Source organism: Ochlerotatus camptorhynchus, unplaced genomic scaffold (assembly GCF_037179485.1).
Source record: "Ochlerotatus camptorhynchus isolate MF236.1 unplaced genomic scaffold, CSIRO-AGI_Acam_v1.1 ptg000432l, whole genome shotgun sequence".
Classification (NCBI taxonomy): domain Eukaryota; kingdom Metazoa; phylum Arthropoda; class Insecta; order Diptera; family Culicidae; genus Ochlerotatus; species Ochlerotatus camptorhynchus.
Genome location: NW_027040918.1, coordinates 2,269,783 through 2,289,376, shown reverse-complemented (window position 1 = coordinate 2,289,376; position 19,594 = coordinate 2,269,783). Strand labels below are relative to the sequence as shown.

Here is a 19,594-nt window from a genome sequence, read left to right as displayed (position 1 = left end):
GGTTTGAAATATTCGGTGCCATTTTTTTTGAAAATAATTTATACAACAAATCTTTCAAGGTGTTTTGAACTCCGCAATAAATGTAATGAAGGTAAACATATGGCATTTGTTCGAAACATTTGACTTTCATTTGAAAGTCTAGAAAGAGATATATTAAGTAAATCACATACTTTGTACATACTGCAGGCATCCAATATGATAGGTTATCGGGATTTCATCTCCAGAAAACTTTCACTTTGAAGAAGTTCTGTGCACGGCCTCGACCTGTTTCCAGACCAGTAACGGATTCCAAAAACTAATCGATTGTATTTTGCGTCCATTCGCAGAGGTAACTATCATTCCAACCTACGACACGGACGTGCTCGGTTACTGGGTATCGGAGAACGAAGACCTGCTCGCCAAGTACCACATTGACCTGTCGCCGTCGGCCGCCCGCTGTACGATCAACCTGCAGGATCATGAAACGTCGTGCTCGGCCTACCGATTGGAATTCTAGGCCAGCGGGATATTTGTAGCATTTTCCAGCGACATCCACACGGTCCACACACAATCCCAGTCGGTGTCCTCACCGGGTGACTCTTCGATTGCTACGTCAGCCATCGCCGGAGTCAACCATCAGTGAGGAAATACTCGAACCTCAATGTCCCCCGACTTAGACCCCAGGCGAAACGACGCAGGAGAATGGAACACGTCTCCCCCTCTCTCTAGATTCCTGTATACCTACATACATATTGTTATGTTTTTAGAGCGTTAGGGGTCCCTAGGATCTCTAAAATATAGCGACAGGGTCTCTTTCTGGTAGCTGGAAAGGGACAAACATTTCGAATTTCCTATATTTTTTCAAATGTAACACTTTCGTTTCTGTAAGCAACATACACTGACACACACATATACATTTATACACATACACAAACACACATTCGATGTTCTGTAATAGGTGATAGTTAGTATTTATGAAACACTAGCCTAACAAAGGAATGAAACAAAACAAATACCTAGGAGAAGACAATTAATATGAGCTTAATGATCACACACACACACAAACCTACTTTAGTAATCAGGCAACCAGTAGCGAGCGAGCCCAATGTGGACAAAATCAACCAATGCTGAGATCTAACCTCAACCGATAATGATTAGACCGAGAATCTAGGAGCGAAATCCAAGCCAAAAAAAAACATCCAAACCAGGTCGAAGATAGAGACAACCGTATCTAGGAGCTAATTCGTACCAGTACCTATCAAATGAATCAACAAAAAAGCGACGAACGAGTCTTAGTGAATCAAAGTGATTAATTAAAATCTTACAGCAGAGCTAGAACAAGGTAGCTAGAGTTGTGATATTGTTTTTATTATTGAAAAACAGGCTACGGCATTTAAAGTTTCTAAAAACTAAATCAAACACCCGGATCCTTAAGCGTAAAAATGTTACTTCTTGAGTCGAATGTGAGCAAAAAATTTCCAAATAGAGTGGCCTATAAACACACCAATGCCACGTGGCCGTAGCTGCGAGAAAAATAAAACGTTTACCGGGTGTATTTTGTCAAAACAGGAAAGTTTATAAAATCTTGAAATTTAAAGCGAATCCCCGTGTTCGACTGCCGTGACTTCCTCGTCGTGAAGCGTCAAAATCGGACGCAACTTCCGTCTAAAGTATTTTTCAGAAAGTAAACATACACATACAAACATACAAACCAATGCACACAAATCACGCGCCCGCGCCATATTTTAGAGAGCACTTTAACATTTTGACACATTCGAACGACAGCCAAGAAACCGACGCCATTTTGGAAGTATTTTTACACCGATCAATAATAGCGTTTAGTAGTGAAACGTATTGACATGCTTATTCATGAGAACGAGAACAAAACATCACCGATTTTGACGTTTCACCGCGAGCGAGCGGCAATCGAAGCGAGGATTGTAGGAAAAGTCTAAAACAAACGGGACATTCTTATCAATTTATTAGAGAAGCAACATTACAGAGAAAATCCTCACACTCACTCATATATTTACGACTAATAAATCTATTGACACGTTGGCCTGTTGAATGACACTACATAGTCGCAAGCAAAGGCAAATTATCGAGATCGTATATTTTTATATACATACAGAAAAAGACAACTCTTACACAGGAATGTTCGAAACGGAGCTCCGCTCCGCCAGAAGGTAAAACTGGAACCTTGAAAGTTGATAAGCGATGGTTATTACAAAAGAAAATCTCTTTAATCTTTAATAAAAAAAAAAAATCTGCTAATATATACATAGAGAGAGAAAATGATAATGAAAACCAAACATGTTGACTAAAACTATCAGATAGGATGAAAAACTTGTTTAGAATTTAGTTCCTCCTCTTCCTTAAAAAAAAAATAGAAGCAACCAAACACAATGTTCTCACTCCATCACGATTCAGCTGTTATTTTAATACCGACAACTTGAAACTTTAAAACACAGTCTAGAAAAAGGTTTGACCTTCCACTTTTGTAAAACAAAACCAATGCCACGCCATTGCAGGGCTATAATAAAACTTGCTTGGCAATCCCAGTTATCAAAAAAATGTACCTACGTCCCCAAAATCCAACAAGTCCCCTTTCTACATATGCTATTATAGTATTAGTTCATCCAGCTGCTAAATTTATGATAAGGCAAGTTTCTTAGATTAAATCTAAAAAAAAAAAAACAAGTTATTCTCGAACAAATATTACATTACACACAAGCAGTTGATTGATACTAAATAAAAAGAACAAAAACAAAGAAAACTTAGAAACTAAAACAAAATCTTAGTGATGTTTATGCCAGCTAATACTAAAAAAAAAGAAAACAAGTGTTAAGTATTTAGAACAGAAATCCAACTGCATCAATGTCAGCGCAGCAGAACAGTGTGTACCGGAACTGGAAGGATAGTTGAACGAAAATTGACGATTTTTTATATGCGATTTTAAGCTTTTATAGTAGTGATGATAACTACACACACACACACACACATACACAGCAAAAGATACAGTAACGAAAACAAACACAACAAGGATCCTTCTTCAATGGCTTAGAAAAGTTATAGTTAGCGTTAAACGGGAAGATGAACAACCCCGCTGAAACAAAACCCTACCGCGCTTTCTTTTCAAATTTTCGAAACCTAAGTAAGCTGTGAGTTTTGCTAGTTTTCCAACGCCTTCTTTGTTATGTTTGGCTGCTGTGAGAGAACAAAGAATAAAAAAGAAGAAGCTATTTTTTAGTCTTATGTACTTTTTAATCTAAGTTGGCTGTAGTAAGCAGTACATTGAACGACAAGCATTGAGAACTGAGCTGTGTACCTACACTTTAATGAATGTTGAATGTTATCATGTGTGCGCGTAAAGCCAACTACGCCAGCTAAGGAGGGAAATCAAATCGCGTTCCATGATTCTACTAAATAAAGGGAACAACGGAACGACTGAAAGAAAGCAAAAATCCAAAAACGTGCGTAGTATGGTGCTAGGGGAAATGCCGGAAATGCCTTTTCTAGGAAAGAATCTAAAGAAGTAAAAACTCTGTAAAGCAAGATGTGTCGCTTTAAAGCAAATGAAGTAATAAACCGATGGCTTGTGGATCTAAACTGCATGTGAGAGACTTTTTGGATGTGATTTTACACATTTATTTATTGCGTTGAGAGTTATTGTTCGGTTCTGCCAAGCCAAGTGTATGTAGTAGCGTAGTTGCAGGGATGCAGTTTTACTGAGTTTGCGACATGTTTACGCGATAAGTTGACTTATTCCTTGGTTCAAGAAAAGGACGCAAAGAGAAGACTAAGATAAAACATAAAAGAAATGATATTAGACTTAAAAATTACAAGTACGCAAACACTTTTTTGAAGGAATACAAATAGAAAGACACATTGCATGTATTAAAAAAGCAAACAAAAAGAACTATTTAAAATATAAGCTGTATTATGATTATGGCACAGTAATAAAAAAAAAACAAATGAAAACAATTTTAGCTTCATCTAGTCAGTTGATTCAATGTTTCGTCTGTTCAAAAATTCCAAAAATAAAAAAACAAAAAAAACGAAGCGAGCCAGCATCTCTAGTTGACACCTACCAATTCACCATAAAAACATGCATTCCCCGCCTGAAGGTCTTTACTGTTGGTATTCTATTATGATGGTTAAAATTGAAGAAAAAGAAAACTGGCAACACTGTTGCACATCGAGATTTCACTATAAACAAAACAGGTTCATTCATTTGTCACTGAAGCACAGAAAAAGAATCAGTCAACCTAAGCCCTGACACACTTTTCTCAGACAATGCCACGCACGCAAATTCCAATGATCAATATACGAGAAAAGACAACAATTACAAATGATCACACGCTAAATCAATGCCACGTACCACATAATCTGCAATGTATGTTGTCTACGAGCGCATGTGCAATGGTCATTCATTAAACTCAAGAAAAGAGCGCAGCATTGCGGCAGCAACAGGAAAGGAAAAACAATTACACATAATTATTCGATAGAAAACAAAAGAAAAAAAAACCAACAAATTCCATATAAAACAAATCAATTTAATTGAACAAGAAAAATATAATCTATTATTACGATGTATGGTCAACTAAATACAAGAAAAAAAAACTGTATTCAAAAATCAAATAAAAAGTATAAAAGTGAAAAATGTACAACCGTCGCAGAATGATTTATTTTGTGAATAATCCTGTCCCCAAAAATAAACTGTTCCGTCTCCACCGAAAGTGAACCAACCATCTCGACAATCGCCTCTGACGAACAGCGACAAACAACACTAACCAATCAGCGACGTCCATATCACCATGCGCAGACAGTGCGCTTCTATGAAAGTGGCACCCTTTAGGCAACACTCAATTCAAACCTCCAACTTCTCCTGAATCCTTCGCAGCTAGTCTTTTCGAAATCGCCCAAAACAATATCCCTAGAACTAGTGGCCAACCAGGGAAAAAATCGGTGCCTTGGTGGAATTCCGAAGTTCGGAATGCGATTAAGTTGAGACGTAAAAGACTTCGAGCTCTCCAAAAAGTACCAAAAGATGATCGTCAGCAGTCGTACAAATTTGTTGAATTCAATTTTCGCTTCCTCCTCATCTAGCTACAACCAGCAATTCCTGGCACGGAAAAGGGAATCTGAAGGCTCTGCCTCTAGCTTTGAAACAGATTTGGATATTGGGTTTAATAAGGAAAGGACTTTAGTTATGCAGAACTTGAATGGGCTCTTCGTAGGGTAAATGGCTCATCAGCCGGTCTGGATGATGTTGGCTATCCTCTTCTCAAGAACCTTCGTATAATTGGAAAGTCAATTTTGCTATCGCTGTACAATAACATGTGGGATAATGGCGTAATCCCTGTTGACTGGAAATAAGGTTTATTGGTACCAATTCCGAAACCAGGTAAGGATAGAAGTGTTGCTGACAGCTATCGTCCAATCACTTTGGATATAGGAAAGGTTCTTGAGAAGATGGTTAACCGACGGCTATTGGATGAGCTTGAGTCACAAGGATTACTCGATAACAGACAATTTGCTTTTCGCACCGATAAAAGTTCTGATGACTACTTGACTGAACTGGAAGACCTTATTAAAAAACACTTAGATCGCGATATGCATGGTGACTGTGTATCCCTAGATTTATCTAATGCATACGATCGTGTATGGCGGTTCCCCATCTTACAGTCCCTTGTAGAATGGGGAATCAAAGGTCGTATGGGTCGTAATGGGGCCTCCCTTAGCTCAGTCGGTAAAGACGCAGCTACAAAGCAAGACCATGCTGGAGGTGACTGGGTTCGATTCCCGGTCCAGTCTAAGAATTATTCGGGTTGGAAAATTTCTCTACTTCCCTGAGCATGCGCTTGAGCATGATTGACCGCCCACGGTTGCTACTCTGTTATTGCCAGACTAGCTGTAATTACACAGAGATCCAATAGACGATGCTTGGGACTAGCAATCATCCTCAATGTGTAAAAACTGGTGATCTCAAACTAGGCAATACCAGCGCCGGCCGTGCCCGAACACAGGTCAAGAAAGGAAGGGGTAGGAATGTGTTGACGTGACACTCGCTTTGATGGAAGCCGAGAACACCTCTGCACTTCCACGAGGAATCACTGGGATGTTGGGTAAGAGGGTTTGGTTTGCAGCAGGGTTCGTTTTGGTAAACGATAAGCTGAATTGATGTCCAAACAATCATATAACGCGAAGGAGCTTGGAATTGAACCCACGGTCTACTGCTCAGTAAGCAAAAACGTCTGCCACTAGGCAGACGAGCTTCTTTTTAATCATCGAGTTGCTGTTATTACCATGTAGTCATGTTAACAAATAAAACGATTGACGAATCTTGAATGTGGATGGGCTTGAGATTAGACTCATGATGTTCTGCTCAGTAAGCAAAACCGGTTGTTCTAAGGCCACCGAGCCCTTCATATCACATTATAGCGTTACTCAAGTTTTTATAACTATTCAAACCCGGCACCGACGACAACGAAAAGTTTTACAAAATACACGATAAACAAGCGATCTTACCATACATTTTTAATATGAAAGGACCTGGGACCGCGTTTTTCTGCTCAGTAAGCAAGCCACTGCAACCGACGATCATTGAAATCCTTAAACTAAAAGCTACGAAAGAGGCCTTCATTAAGGTCCACTTTCACGCGACGTTAAATGTTTCGATTTTCTCTTTACGCATGGTTCAGGCAATGATAACAAGCTATGACCGACGTGACGATTGTTTAAGACCTGGTTAAACAAGCTATTCAAATGAAATTACGTTCCTGAATTTCACTTGGCATGTAATGAACAACAGAAATACGCGATAATTCATATTTTCAGCGGTTGGTGGTTAATTTTAAATATACTAACGATACTGCCTATGACTACGACGGCGATTACGACGGCGCCTACGACAACGACCACAGCGAATTTGTAACTTACCATTTGTCTAGGATAAACACCTTTGCCCGGCACCTCCACTGGTTCTTCATGTCCGCTATCTGTCACTGTTTGCAAAATATCTAATAGCAATTACCTTTGTTGTAATACTTCCTGTATTGCCATGGTCATCTGGGAGGAGAGTCGCATCTAGTGCTTTCCCCAGGAATCGTTCACGGTGGAAAATTTCTCGACTTCCCTGGGCATAGAAGTATGATTGGACTTGCCACACAATTAGAGCGGTTCCATATCATTAAAGCAACGAGTAATTTTCATCTTTTTTGATTTGCATGAAACCTTGCATACAAGTTTTTGGGGAAGAAAAACGCCGTTTTGCATACTTGATTCGCCATTTTGAATCTAGCCTTACTTATGAGAAGGGCCTATGAAAAATGCACATGATATCTTCAAAAAATTGTATCTCGGAAACGGTTTGTTCGATTGGTTTGGTGTCTTGGGCGAAGTTTTAGACAATTGTTAGTGTTATATGGAAAAAATATGCACGGTAAAAAAAAAGTTTGGTATTTGTGTTTTGAACTAAAATATAAATTTTCGATTTAAAGTGACATGTCAATAATTTTTTTATTATCTTTATGTTATAGCTGACTGAAAATGCTATCTAGTGCACAGTAGGTTGTTCTGGAGAAAAATAGGTTACGATGAAAAAAAATGTTTTTTAAAAAAATACAATTTTCAAAAACGCTATTAAGAAAAGTCAAAAAAGTTTGTCACCCTAATTTTATAAAAGTACATCAAATTTGCAAACAAAAAGTACTTCGGTAACATTTTTCTAAGATGCACCGTTTAGAAGATATTACTGATTTAATATTGTTTTTTTTGATAACTTAATAAGTTTTGGCCCTTTTCGGATGTACTCCGTGTTTTTCCAGTTTCAAAAGTATTTTTTTCGGAAAGATTGGAAAATTTTGAGTTAAAATGACACTGACAGCTTAAAGATTCGAGTGAAATTCTCTGCCTTAAAAGTATTTTGAAAAACAAGTTACAAAATCCCACTATCAGGAACAATGATTTCTTCAAGTGATTTTTGGTGCGTTGTGCTGAAAATGTGCATTCAACTCTTGCATATCGTCTAACAGTTTAATCCATTTAAACTGGATGTGTTTATACTGTGCATATTTTCTCTCTATTGCCGAACATCACCACAGACATCAAACCGATGAGACAACTCGATTTCGAGATACACCTTTTTGAGAACTGCAAATGTAAGCTCCTCAATTAGCAAGATTCAAAAGAGCGAATTAAGCTTATTTCAGGGATGGTGATTGTGCGTAATAAAAAATAACATTATATGTTGGATATCATCAGTTTATTTTTATTCCTGTATTTTTATAAAATTATTGTTTACACAACTTTCTTAACAATATTTAATATTTTGGCATCATTGTCAGGACAGTTTGAATAAAGCTTTGCCTTTATTGTATTTTCTGATAGAGGAAGAAATGAGTGGAATTTTAGAGTTCCTTGAATTGTTTTTGCATTATTATATTGATTATTTAGCTGCAAAGACATATTTTCGTATTCTTCTGTAGTAGAATAACAAAATGACTACTTTGTAAGTTCTTCTTCTTTTCGTTTGTTTGCCCAATTAAACAACTCTCTTGCAGTCTTTATCGGGTGTTCGCGTTCTTTGGCTAAACTTGCTCTGGTAGCCATGCGTTTTATCGTACCTCCAATAGCATCGCATGGACCTTTTCCGTGCGATGTTGCGAAGAAATGCCATTCAGCGTCAATACCATACTTTGACTTAAATTTACAAAGGCTAGAAAAGTTTTTTCGGTTTTTATACTGTGAAGCAGCACCATCTGACATAAAATAAATTTTTTTTATGTTTTTATTTTGATCAATTTGTAAAAAGTTTATCATTTTATCAATAAACAAATTGACAGCGACTGAATCATTTATTATTAAGGAACGGTCAACGACGGAGCTAGCCTCGTTATGGCCAGCGTGGCCATGGTGGACTAGTTCCAACAAAGACCATGTTTACAATCACCAACTGTACGTAGTACAGCTAACTGGTATCTGATTACCTGTATCTAATACTTGTTAGCACGTTTTCAGCACAACGCACCAAAAATCATTTGAAGAAATCATTGTTCCTGATAGTGGGATTTTGTAACTTGTTTTTCAAAATACTTTTAAGGCAGAGAATTTCACTCGAATCTTTAAGCTGTCAGTGTCATTTTAACTCAAAATTTTCCAATCTTTCCGAAAAAAATACTTTTGAAACTGGAAAAACACGGAGTACATCCAAAAAGGGCCAAAACTTATTAAGTTATCAAAAAAAAACAATATTAAATCAGTAATATCTTCTAAACGGTGCATCTTAGAAAAATGTTACTGGAGTACTTTTTGTTTGCAAATTTGATGTACTTTCATAAAATTAGGGTGACAAACTTTTTTGACTTTTCTTAATAGCTTTTTTGAAAATTGTATTTTTTTAAAAAACAATTTTTTTCATTGTAACCTATTTTTCTCCAGAACAACCTACTGTGCACTAGATAGCATTTTCAATCAGCTATGACATAAAGATAATAAAAAAATTATTGACATGTCACTTTAAAGGGAAAATTTATATTTTAGTTCAAAACACAAATACCAAACTTTTTTTTTACCGTGCATATTTTTTCCATATAACACCAACAATTGTCTAAAACTTCGCCCAAGACACCAAACCAATCGGACAAACCGTTTCCGAGATACAATTTTTTGAAGATATCATTTGCATTTTTCATAGGCCCTTCTCATAAGTAAGGCTAGATTCAAAATGGCGAACCAAGTATGCAAAACGGCGTTTTTCTTCCCCAAAAACTTGTATGCAAGGTTTCATGCAAATCAAAAAATACAAAAAATAAAAACTGGAAAAATTTCCCACTTGTTCGTGGAACCGCTCATTATACCAATGCAAAAATGGTAAAGGCATCGAAAGCTCTCAATTAATAACTGTGGAAGTGCATCTAGAACACTAAGTTGAGAGCACGCAATAAGCTAATATGCGATATGCAATAAGCTTGAAATGCGAATAAGAAGAAAGATGGGTCGTTATGTCCAAAGCTTCCTTGACGATAGAAAATTTAGAGTTACGCTCGATCGCAGGTCAGAATACAAGAGAACGGAGTTCCACAAGGCTCCGTAATAGCCCCCACTCTTTTCCTTATTTGCATGAAATCGCTATTTAAAACAATCCCTCCCAATGTATATATCATTGTTTATGCTGATGACATCACCTTAATCTTCTTCCATAATTTCAAATCTCTAGCCCGTAAAAGAATTCAATCCGCTATAAACATAGTTGCTCACTGGGCAGATGAAAGAGGTTTTGTTATCTCTCCAGAAAAATCCCAACATCTTCATTTTGGTGCCAACAGAAAGGGGATAAGTAAACTTCCTGACCTGAAAATTAAACAAACCATTATCCCTTTTAAACCGAATCTTAAAATTCTTGGTGTCGACCTTGACCGTCGCCTAAACTTTAAAGACGCCGTTCGAAAGGCAACCGTAAATAAAATACGAGTAATTAAATCCATTTGTGCGAGAATACCTACAATTCTCAGGATAATTAATGCATGGCTATTACCCAAAATTTTCTATGGAGTCGGTCTCTTTAGTAGAGGTGGTGATGCTGTGATGAAAAAGTTACGTCCGCTGTATAACCAAGCCTTCCGATTTGCTTCAGGCGCTTTTGCAACAAGTCCCACATTTGCGATCATGGCAGAATGTGGCCAGCTTCCATTCGAATACTATCTGTTAGTTTGCCTTATTACGAAAGCTATTCGTTGGTTGAGTCTCACTGACCGCAATGAAGTTCCTTTGGTTTTTAGAACGATTGGTCTTTTTGAGTCAACTACAAATTCCAATATACCATCAATAGCAATTTTACCTGGAACAAAAACGCGCCCCTGGAATCAAACATCTCCCTCAATAGATCTTTCTCTACTTAATATAGTCAAAGCCGGTGATCCTCCTTCTAAAATTCAGCAATATTTGTATAAACTTCTCTCAGAATAATACAATAATCATCATCACATCTACACTGATGGATCGGTGTCAGACGGAAGGGTTGGATATGGCATAACTGCTGTCTCGATAAATTCCAGCGTCAGTTATTCTCTTCCCTCGGTTTGTTCAATCTTCAGTGCTGAAGCCTTTGGCTCTAATGAAAGTCTCCAATATGAGTTCACACCCCAACAAGCTCGACATCTCGACATCTCGACATCTTAAGTGATTCCGCTAGCTGCCTCCGTGAAATGAACTCCGATTCAACACGTCATCCTCTGGAATTCGTGGCAATGAGGCCACTCTGGAATTCGTGGCAATGAGGCCGCTGACAGGTTGACTGGAATTGGTCCAGAACTTGATGCTTTAGAGATGTCCGTACCTTCATCTGACTTCTGCAGATGGGCCAAGCATAAGATCAGAGAGAAATGGAATTTTTTTTCCGTCGATCTTGTTTTTCGTGCTGAGTACCATTGCTACCGACGCCAGGGAGGCAGCTCCCACACCTGGACCCTATCTATCGACCCATTAACTCTTGAACCGGGGACCAACGGCTTTACTTCCCTTCCGATGGAAGGCGTGCTCAGAGATGTTATGCCTCAGAACATCTCGGCGGCGCCGACTGGAATTGAACCCAGGCCTGCTGGGGTGAGAAGTTATCACGCTTACCACTACACTACCGGTACCGCTGTGAAATGGGATTTGGAGTGGTTAAAAAATAGGTCTTGCACTTTAAGAAGAATAAAAAATTCCACTCTCTGTTGGCCTGAACATAGAAATCCCAAAGTTCGCCGCATTCTGTCGAGGCTACGAATTGGACACACTCGACTTACCCATAGTTACAGAATAACGAAAAAACAACCGCCAAACTGTATCACATGTGGTGCTACTCAGTCCGTCTCTCATATTTTTATTGATTGCAGAGCATATTGCACAGAACGTTTGGCTAATAATATGAATAATTATTCATTGGAGGAGGTTTTGCCATTACCTTGTGAGGAAAAACTATTAAAATATCTGAGCGACACTGGTCTCTACGAAGAAATATAAATGTAACAATAATTATGTATAAATGAAATGTAAAAATTTAATTTACTGAAGGGATGAATGACCTTAAAGGTTAAAATCCCTCAAAAATAAATAAACAACAACAACATTCAATTCAGTTACCTTTTGACCAGCCACGAGCGCCACCAATCATTGCCAATACAGTCTACTGCCGAAGGGGAAAGTGCATTCCCAGACTGAACACAAAGATTACTTTAAATGTATCGCTCCCTCGAACCATAGCTATACTGCCGGTAGCCGCAACTTAATCCTATCTGCATTTTTATCAATTTTAAGTTAGCATCTTATCTTTTTTTAGCTGTGCTATTCGAAAAGTGTGGTTTGTTCAGGAAAAGTGAAAAACAATACCACGGCAAACTGTCCCACAGTGCAATCAAATAAACTAAATAATTAGACGACAATCGGATCATAAGAATTGAGATTTCCGTCCACTTCCCATATGGTATCCGGAACATGTCCGGGTTTACCCAATGTGGTTCTTACGGCGACACTCAATATGACCGCCAATGGTTAAGGTTTTGAATTCTCATGTGACTTGATGTGTCGCATGATGGATTTTGATTTACAAAGGGTTTACCACTTTCCCGGGGGTACCCAAATTGAACATGTCCGGGTGTGACCAACATGGTGCTGGTTACTCATCACGACTTCTAGTGATCCTATTTTCGACCTCTGAATGCCTCATAGTGGGTTTTGCACGTTTTTGAAAATTTCTTGTCTCAAAACCCGTACTCGCCGGAATATGTTACGGCCATAGTTCAGAAACCGGTTCGAGTCCCACTCCAATTTTGGGCATAAATGAAAATTTCTCGATTTTTCATCCAAAATTTTTAACTTAACATAGATGCATCATATCACATTGCAAGTTTATTTTCAAAATTATCTCTCCAAAATAAGGCCGGAACAAATCAAAAGTCTTTCTTTTGTCAGTCGATGCTCCCACCAGTCAAGGGGGATTCCCAGCTTTTTTCCTGGATCACTAGCCACTCTGCATTTCACATACAAAACACTTGTTTTTAATCCCATTATATTTGTTTTGTCTTGAGCAAATTTTGAGACCCAGCTCCGCAAGAAAATTATACCGGATAATACGCTTAACCAAAAGCTAACTCGTGGGTGGATTCCTCCGGTGGGAAATCTGTAAGTTAATTCCATTTAAATTGCATTAGCAGCAACATTACAATACTAAAACTTTACTGATAAGCTAATTTGACGAGCTAACCATGTTCACAATGAATACCAACAATACTTAATACAGCCACTGTAGGCTGTCAAAGCAATGCTTGTCTACGTATATTTGAATCATTATTCAATAATAAATGTGTTGCACCAAACAATAAAAAAAAAAACCTCCCAAGCAAGACCATTATCCTGAATTCTCATTTAGTTAGCTAATCAAGCTGTGGAACAAGACCTAGAAGTGTTCAGGAAAAAAATCATCATCTTCTCTTAAAACTGGGTTTAGACAGGGCAAGTCAATTGATTAACTCAGTTGAATTCATCTGACTTGAACGTGTAAACCATGCCATTCAACTGACTTGATCAACTCACTCGAATTTAAAAAAGTTGAACCAGTCTCAACTTTTCAAGTCAATTGAATTCAACTGAGTATATCAATGGCTTGCCTTGTCTAAAGCCAGCTTAACTCTTAATCATTCTTGCATTTACTCAAAGGCGATCCAATGATTTTTGTTGGACACAGCTGGATTGAGCAGACGCACCAATCTACTCGAAGGTAAAATTTTGTCAGACGCAATTAGGTTAAACATCTATTAAGAGACGCACACTCCCATAAGTAGCTTAAGTTTAGCAACAACTAACAATGTCTAGCGTCTATACGAAAATGAATTTTGATTTGGGTTCAACTCTGGAATGTGACAACACCCAGTGGGAGCTGAATTTATAATAGGCTCAAAATCCTCGAAATGCCCTTTTATTTTATAACTTTTGCTCAACTTGCAAAAATGCAACATCAAACATTGAACAACCACAAGATCGCAACTATATTTAAAATTTGGAGAAGGCCTTCCTTAAACTACAACCAGTAATTAAGTTGTTTAAAACTAACGACGTCAGCCATACTTATTAATAAGTTTATGTTATAAAGAAACTGACTTTGAATGAAATTCCCTGAGATTCCCTGATTTTCCAGGTCCAAAAAGGAATTTCCTGATACTTTGACTATAGTTTAGTATTACTTCTGCGTGAAGTCAACGATTTACATAGTTGAAGATGCTAATTTCAAATAACAGACTAAAGTGGTAATTTTTATACGATAGATGAGGAGGAGCAAGTATACAATTGATGTACTCTAAAGGGAACTATCAATTCTATACTTTCTCCTCCTCATCTATCGTATACAAATTACCACTTTAGTCTGTTATTTGAAATTAGCATCTTCAACTATAATTTGCTGATATTTCCTGATTTTCCAGGTTTTTCCATGTAGTCGACACCCTGATAAAATATGGCAATATTATAAAAAAAAAATGCTGTGGGTCCACTGCCAAAGAAGTTTGGATGAGTTCAGAGAATTTCGGATAACTTCAGAGACGTTTTCTGAACTTCTCTAAATTCTACAAGATTATTGAGCGTTGAACTTGGAGCAGGTTCCATCACCAGCGAGTTGGAAAATTGGTGATCAGAGCAAATTGAAAACAGAACATATCCGGAGTGATTTGAGATTTGGGCGTAATTGCTTTTGTAAACAAACACGTCAATCACCGATTTTTCACGAATAAAAGCTCAATCTCGAAAACTAATAACACTATCAGGTAGAGGAATGATTCCTGTATCATTTGGTAGAGTTTTTTTTTACGAGATTGAGCTATTGCTCGAGAGAAATCGGTGATTTACGTGTTTGTTTACAAAAAACAATTACGCCCAAATCTCAAATCACATGATAGACGCAGACGCTTTGTTGACGCTGTAAATACGGGTATCCGAAGGAGTTTCTTGCATTTCTATTTCCAATCACAAACACCACACCGAGTACAGTTTAAATAAAGTGCTTTCATATTCTTCAAAGAGTGCTGTTGTGATGACATAAGCTTCAATCAATCAAACTACCACGGCAATTTCCTAATCCATGTTTTTCTCTGGCTCAGGCTTAGTCAAACAGAAGAAAAAAAAAATCCATTAACATGATCTCAAAGTACTAAATATTTCGCAAACTTCGCTGCACTGACTGTATCAATCACTTACCTAGATAGTTGTCAATAGTAATTATAATGAGAGTTTAGACACTTATTAACGCTCTACGACCGAAGCGCCGTGAACTGATGGAACACATCCAGTATATGAGGATCAATGTCGGACGTGAACAGAAGACTTTCTAGTGTGCTGCTGTACTTTTGCACCTGTTCGTGATGCTAAAATAGAAATGTTACATTAAATATAACTTTTATAATTATCTTCACTCTTTTATTTTGACTTTTATTCACCATCATGAAAACTTGCTGCAGCCTTCCAACCGTCCAACGATACCAATCCGTATCGTAGTCCCGTCCGTCGGTGTCGCACTTGACGAGATGTTCGGACAAAATCATGATAAATCGCTGGAAAATGATCAGAAACAGACGCTTCTGATCGACATATGCGGCTTCCAGCTTTTCCTCCATCCGTTCCACCTGTTCCTCGGTGGGCTTGTCTGAATCGTCACCGGCAGTCTTCTTACGGCGACGCTGAGGAGTGGCACCTGCTCCAGCAGTAGCACTGGCCGCAGTCGCTTCCTCTTCCGACTCGCTCGACGATGATTCCGCGGTGCGATCCAGACGGTCCTTGGCGTCACTCAACTCCTTGCCTGTGCGTTAGGATTTGTATGTTTAGTCAAACTTTCAGTTCCGAAACGTTGGAAACAACTTACTCAATTTAGTGACATGTTGGTTCATCTTTTTGATCGTCAGATGCAGAATTTCCCACAAGTGCATCTTGGTGAACTCGCCGACCATTTCCTTCGAGAAGACCCAGGTGGCCACGGCCGAACATTCGACGATCTGCGTCTTCAACAGCTTATCGATAATCACCACCATCATCTGCTGGTGGTTGACCCACAATTCGAACACATTGTGCAGAATGCAGATCTGTGCTTCCTCCGTTTCAGCCAAAGCCTGCGGAATGAAAATGGTAAGCAGAAGTTAACCGTTGGTTGATTTTGTGTTTGCCATCAGTTGTTTAATCAGATTTTCCCACGCAGTAGTCATAAAAAAAACCCCCACAATGCAATGATGTAGCTAGGAACATCGAATTCTGGGTCGCTTTATCTGTTGATGTAAATTTTAGATATCGCTATGAGCCAGAAAGTTATGACACGTCCCGGGTAGCACAGGTTACAGTCCATACTCTCCAAAATGTACATATGGGAAGGTGGGGCACTATGGGGCAATGTGGCCACTCGCTCAAAAATCAACTTATTGAACATATCTGTTGCAGGCTTAATGCTTGAAGCCAACTTCAACTATCCATTTTATTTAAGTCAAATAAAATACTTTTCTCTAGAGCAAATATTCGAAAAACGTTAGACTAGCTCAAAATGTCAAAACTGTCAAGATTTCTAAATCAGGTCTATTATTAGTATCCTATGATATTCCTTCAGCAGCTTTATAAATGGTCATTGGTTTCTTATACGACGCGATGTTTTTTCTAGATTTTAATAATAATTGAAGATTTCCTTAACAAAATATTAATATTAAGTCCATTCGGGGTAATATGAGCACCACTGATATTTCAACTTAAATTCTTCAATTTAACATTATTCCTTTCATAAATATGACTGTATCATATGAAATCAAGGTTTGAAACAGTGGCTTTAGTAAAAAATCAGTCATATACAAGACTGAAAAAATATAGCCTTAAATAGACCGGGAAATTTGATTTATGCTACAGAAAATAATTGTTTCTGTTAGATCTCTTTATGCTAAAACTGTTCATTGTTGACCCTTCACAGTCTCAAGAGAAGATAATATTCTTACCAGTTTTCGCAAGGTCGCTAATACCACCCCGACAGGGTGCTCATTTAACCCCAATGGTTTAATTTAGATTGCAACATGATTTTTTTTTATTAATTTTCTTGCATAAAATTCAAAAGTTTACTTTTAATATGCAATTTGTATTCATGATGTAACTAGGCCTTGAAACTATTCATTTGGTTGAACATCATTCGAATTTTCCACAGAATATGTGTATAATTAGTGATGATCTTAAGGTGGCCAAATTGCCCCACTTTTCCCTACTTATTATCATTGTTTCTTATCATTCAACATCATATGCTTTTGATTTTTGTTCCCTCCCGTTGATCACTTTTGACACCTTGCTGAGGGTGGAAGGGCTCAATGCAACCCCAATGATGGTTCGCTCTTTCAAACCAGCTTTGGGGCTGTTGAGGTTGACAATTAAAAAACTAAACGAATCAAGTAGATGACCCATCTTGCCCCACCTTACCCTATCACATATTCTGCTCTTTTATATATTTGGATAAACTAAGCTAGGTAACAATCTAAAAAACTTTATATCAAGTAATTTAGGGAAACGACACTCAAAGCACCACTTATGAAATGTATTTCCGATACAACCATCACAAATTCAATACTGTATTCTTATTGTTTATGAAATTTTCTGACTTTATACTCATTCAAAGTTTCATATTTAAAGAACTAAATTGTTTGATTTTCACTCATATTTTTCTACATTCATCGAGCATTATCAAAGTAACCCCAAATCAAAATACTGAATGCTTTAATTTTCGTGCAACATATTACTAACAAATTAACTCTTGGATCTTCAGTACTTGTTTTAAAAATATAAAATTTGAAAAACATTCATTGCTGTGAAAAATATTTAGAATATACTTTAAGAAACTATCAATGATACCCCGTTTTACGGTACTTTTATATTATTAATTAATCATTTTGTCAAGCTTCTGCATTCATGTTTCATCAGATGTCACTGATGTTGTTTGCGGTGACATCTATCGGAAACTACACACAATCTGTTTTCCGTTAGATTTTCACAGAGGAGACTGCAGTGCAAAACATGTCTGGTACCTCTATATACGCATTTAGATTAATATTCGAAGTCTCTCCTTTTTTACACATTCTGCACACAAAATAGCTCACCCTTCATAGAATTTCACGCCGATTTTTATGAATGGGGCGGGGCAGAAAGTATCTTTTGTGCAGAATATGTAAAAAAGGAGGGACTTCGAATGTTCATCTAAATACATATATAGAGGTACCAGACATGTTTTGTAGTGTCAGGTACTCTATTTTGAAATCTGTGAAAGGGAAATCACAAATCGAGTGTCATCAAAATACATAGCATGTTGAGAGATTGAGGTCGTGAGAGCAAATTTTCTCTCTCAAATTTGAATTTTTTTTTGGCTTTCTGGGAGACTGGTAGTGAAGCATGTAAAACTGTATAGGGAAATATCATTTTTATTTAATTGTGGCTTGTTTCAAAATAATTTCCGGGAAAAACTGAACTGAACTGAACTGAACTGAACTTTAGCAAAAACCGGAAGTGTTCATGACGAAGTGTTCGAAGAAAAAAAACTACAAGGGCGCTATGGGGTTGTACGCAATGGTGACGTAGGACTACGTGATCTTATATTATAAATGTTTTTTGTTAACTGCAGCAGGAGCTTGTGTTTTGTGTAGTAATAGGAATTTGAGCGGGGATCTCTCTGTTTATACTCTTTAGTATGACGCGCTTGGCATAGATGACCCACAGCGACTCACGAAGAGCTACTGATTCCGATCAATAGCGGTGCAGCTTCTTCCTCCTGCTGCTGCTGATGCCGACGACCGGACACAACCACACACGGTGATTGGAACTGAATCCGATCAGCGGTTGTGAGCACCCATGATAGCTAGCTGCTTGCGGGAAGCCTTTCGTTGTGTACTGGAGTACACCACCACTCACCACGCGGTGATTGAATAAACACCGTTTGGTGAGGCCGGATGGAATTCAACTTTGAAATCTGTACTAGGGAAATCGCTTTTCGCAGGCAATCGGTGATAATTTTAAGTATCGCAGCAGGGCTGCTAGTGCTGATGCGATATAATAGTAGTGACTTTAGTGACTAAAATTACGGAAATAGTGAGCAAATAGTGACTTGTAAATACTAACTTTGTAACCATTTATATGGTAACTTAGAAATTCAAATACGTTTTGATATTGAAATAAACTTTTTTATGTCTTGGAACTTAAACTCAAATTTTAGAAATTCCTTTAATTTAATTGAATCTCACAACGGAGTCTCCTGTGAAGAGCATTTGAAGTGATTTGAATTATTTACTTTTGCTTACGTTATACATGATGACTAGGAAATAGTAATTCCCATATTTTTATGATCTTGAATTTGATTCTGCGTTCGAAATCTTTAAATATTTAATATATCTAGGTCGATAACTTTAATAATTCGCTAGGAACTTTTCACAGAATTTCTTCAGAATGATCTCAAAAACTGTTTTAGAATAATTCCCCTTCTCTTAAACTTAGAGGCAAATCAGCTTTAACAAAAATAATATTGTATTCTTGAAATTCTTTGCAGAATACACAAAATTCTAGGAAATAGATTATTTTCATAGTTGGA

General features: G+C 37.6%; 2 protein-coding genes across 3 annotated transcripts in view; one reads left to right on the top strand and one right to left on the bottom strand.

Annotated features, from left to right (window-relative positions):
* LOC135711348 (microtubule-associated protein futsch) overlaps positions 1 to 4,642 on the top strand; it is a 315,199-nt gene extending 310,557 nt beyond the window's left edge. Inside the window, exon 6 of the mRNA XM_065234141.1 lies at positions 327 to 4,642. Within this exon, the coding sequence (XP_065090213.1) occupies positions 327 to 496 (170 nt within the window). The 3' untranslated portion in view covers positions 497 to 4,642. The remainder of the gene's footprint in view (positions 1 to 326) is intronic.
* Positions 4,643 to 14,995: 10,353 nt separating this feature from the next.
* The window catches only part of Cbp80 (Nuclear cap-binding protein subunit 1), a 72,592-nt gene continuing 67,993 nt past the window's right edge, over positions 14,996 to 19,594 (bottom strand). Inside the window, exons 5-8 of one of the 2 annotated variants that reach the window (XR_010518478.1) lie at positions 15,869 to 16,112; positions 15,447 to 15,805; positions 15,208 to 15,374; positions 14,996 to 15,111 (exon numbers count right to left, since the gene is read on the bottom strand). Coding sequence is in view for 1 of the 2 variants with exons in the window: in XM_065234151.1 (XP_065090223.1) it covers positions 15,261 to 15,374; positions 15,447 to 15,805; positions 15,869 to 16,112 (717 nt within the window). In the remaining variant the exon portion in view is untranslated. Of the gene's footprint in view, positions 15,375 to 15,446; positions 15,806 to 15,868; positions 16,113 to 19,594 lie in introns of both variants that reach the window. The other variant, XM_065234151.1, reaches the window with a different exon arrangement.